The sequence below is a fragment of the Lepisosteus oculatus genome, chromosome 14 (genome assembly GCF_040954835.1).
Source record: "Lepisosteus oculatus isolate fLepOcu1 chromosome 14, fLepOcu1.hap2, whole genome shotgun sequence".
NCBI lineage: Eukaryota > Metazoa > Chordata > Actinopteri > Semionotiformes > Lepisosteidae > Lepisosteus > Lepisosteus oculatus.
Genome location: NC_090709.1, coordinates 33,639,823 through 33,643,019, shown reverse-complemented (window position 1 = coordinate 33,643,019; position 3,197 = coordinate 33,639,823). Strand labels below are relative to the sequence as shown.

The 3,197-nt window shown below is 50.8% G+C and overlaps 1 protein-coding gene across 1 annotated transcript; it reads right to left on the bottom strand.

The window, feature by feature from the left end:
• Positions 1 to 909: 909 nt before the first annotated feature.
• LOC138242355 (uncharacterized) lies at positions 910 to 2,212 on the bottom strand. Its single transcript, XM_069197855.1, has 3 exons — positions 2,113 to 2,212; positions 1,617 to 1,951; positions 910 to 1,473 (listed from the first exon to the last, which is right to left on the bottom strand). The coding sequence occupies exons 2-3, from the start codon at positions 1,890 to 1,892 to the stop codon at positions 1,132 to 1,134; spliced, it is 618 nt and encodes a 205-aa protein (XP_069053956.1). The 5' UTR covers positions 1,893 to 1,951; positions 2,113 to 2,212; the 3' UTR covers positions 910 to 1,131.
• Between the last annotated feature and the right edge of the window lie 985 nt (positions 2,213 to 3,197).

Here is a 3,197-nt window from a genome sequence, read left to right as displayed (position 1 = left end):
GCTTGTTTCCTCTCCTCCTCTTCCCAAACTCTCCTCCTTTGCTCATTTCTTATTCTCCTCCTTCAGCTGCTGTCTGAGTCCAAGGTTGTACTCCCTATTTACTCACGACTGCACAGCAAGACACAGCAATAACCGCATCATCGAGTTTGCCGATGACACCACTATAATAGGACTGATCAGTGATGATGACGAGTCCACTTACAGGGATGAAGTTGTACAGCTGCTTAGGTGGTGTCATAGCAATAAACTGGACTTGAACATAAAGAAAACGAAAGAGCTAATAGTGGACTTTCGGAGACACAGGCCACACACTCACAGCCCACTCAGTATTGATGGAACGGAAGTGGAAACAGTCACCAGCTTTAGGTTTTTGGGAATTCACATCTCTAAAGATCTAACCTGGACTGTGAACACTGACTCTATCATGAAGAAGGCTCAGCAGCGCCTTTATTTCTTGAGGTGCCTCAAGCGATGGGGGATGCCAATACATGTGTTGGTGAACTTCTACCGCTGCACTATCGAGAGCGTCCTCACCAACGGGATCACCGTGTGGTATGGCAACACCTCTTCGCGAGAAAGAAAGGCACTGCAGAGAATGGTCAATATGGCCCAGAAGATCATTGGCTGCGGTCTCACCGAGATTAAACAGCTCTATGAGGACCGCTGCCGTGGTAGAATTCTGGCCATCACAGAGGACAGTCACCACCCAGGGCATGAGCTCTTCACCCCACTGCCCTCAGGCAAGAGATATAAGAGCATACGGACACTTACCACTAGATTCTTCAATAGCTTCTATCCACAAGCAGTGAGACTGGCGAACACATTTAGCCATCCCCTTCGGACCACACCTACACCATCACCATCTACCTCTTTATGATTTCTTATCTATTGCACATCTCCAGTCATTGTTTACACGTCTGTATTGTTTACATTCAAACTGTCTACATGTTTACTTGCACATTGTCTATTGTTTGTTTGTACATTGTCTTGATGCACTGTTTGCACTTTGTTTTGTTTTACACTTGTTTTACAATCGAGAGACTTTCTGTAAGTAAGAATTCCACTGTACCAGCATCGGTTACATATGGCAATAAAGTTCAAGTTCAAGTTCAAGTTCAAGTTCAAGCTGCTTCATCCTCTCCTCCTCCATTCCTCCTTCTCCTTCTGCTTCCTCTCCTCCTCCTGCTGCAGGCTTTTCACCAGCCCCTGAGCGTAGGCCTTCCACCTCTTCTGCTCCTTCTTCTCCCATCTCACCTCGTGGTTATGCTGCTCCCTCCTGTTCTCCTCTGTCTCCCTGGAGCATCTCCTCTCCTCCTTGTCCATGGTCCTCCTCATCTCATCTGCTGCCTTGGAGCGTCTCCTCTCCTGCTTCTCCTCAGTCTTCCTCCTCTGTTCCTTCTCCTTCTCCTGTCTCCTTTTCTCTTTCTCCAGCACCTTCCTCCAGTCCTCCTCCTCCTTCTCCTGTCTCCTCTCCTAGAATTAGTGTTAAAACAGATACACTGACTGGACACTACAGTACATTAACACTGCACTGAGAGAGAGAGAGAGAGAGAGAGAGAGAGAGAGTTTAATACAGACTCACTGACTGAACACTACAGTAAAAGTTCCCTCCTCACCTCTCCTAGAATCTCAAGAGCTACAGGGTCCTCTAGGTGTCTCAGCACCTGTGTTCTGACTTTCAGCAACTCTGGAGGCTTGTCTTCAGGGCTCAGACATTCCTGACTCTCCTGCTTCCTCTGCCTCTTCTTCCTCTTCTTAGTCTTCTGCACCCCAGCCTTCTCCTGGGAGGTGATGGGAGGGAGGTGAGGGAGGGGTCTGGGGACAGGCAGCTGGCTGGACAGTGGGGCAATGACCTGTAGTGGGTCAGCGTCAGGATTGGAAAAGGTAGACATGTTGTCCTCTTCATCTTTTTCAGGGCTGACTTGGAAAGCACAACTCTTCGACCTGGACACTGAAGACAGACACAGGACTTTGCTGCTGGGGTCAGTTCTTGACTTCTAATTCTTAATATACCCTCACTATATGCACTGTGACTGTAATAAGGTACAGGTGAGTCTGTACTGTGTGTCCAGTTGACTCTACACAAGGACAGAGGTTCTGTTCACTTCTCACCTGTTTCTGAATCTCAGGAGCTCTGAAGTTCCTCGAAGGAGAGGGCTCTTCTGGGTGTTGATGGGGGCGGCATGGAGCAGTCGGCAGGGAGTTTAGTGAGCTGAGCAGGGTCACAGGTGATTGAAGAGGGAGGGCCCAGGGGCACCAAGGTCCAGGAGAGGGAGGGATCGACAGCTTGTTTTCTTCGACAGCCTCGCCCACCTGGATCATGCGTCTCTTGGGCTGTGGAGACTGAAGACACACAGAAGACCTTTCTGTTCCTGCTAAATCCCACAGCAGGTCAGACTGTCCTAAGACTACTACAAAGAGAAAAAATAAACCTGCTTTTCACAGACCTCGGCCACAGCGTCTCCAAGGTACCTCTGCAGGATGAGGTCAACATCGACATTGGCTGCAACCTGGTGGAAGCACTTGTCCACCTCGGAGCAGTCACACCTGACCTTTGTGTTTTCGAAGTAGGACTTCAGTGTCTCCTTGTAGTCATGCTGCTTCATGATTCCTGTGCTCTGGAAGGGAAAATCCTGGGAATAAGGGGAGGGAGAAACAGGCAAGATGTCCTGTATATATAACAGCAAGCTGGAGTCCCAGCCCAGCTCCTGTCTCTCTCCCCTTGGATCTGGAAGATTTTCTCGGGACCAGGTTGAGTGGGGTGACACAGGTATCTTGGAAAGTTGAGGGGGACAGGAGAATCCTCCCAGACCCTGCGTACTGCAGTACGAGCTGGACAAGGGGGAGGGGTTTCAGGGACTCACCAACCCCACTAAGCAGCCTCCAATCCAAACTCGGCAAGGACCTCATCTTACAGCTCCAGGTAGTCAAGCTGGATGGAGGACATCGTGTTCTGAGCCCTGGGCCGCACCCGGCTCTCCTCCACCTAGAGCAGCCCCTCCAGCTCAACCCGCAGGTCCTCACTGAGCCGCCACAGGGCAGCTGGGGCCGGGCTGGGGTGAGTGGGCGTGCCAGCAGGTAGGTGAGGGGGTGCTCTAGAGGGTACACATGAGGGAGTATTGGTATGTCCAAGGAGGAGGTCAATGGCCTGTCCCTCTGTCCCTCTCCAGGCACTTCGAGCTGTACCATGGCTGGGT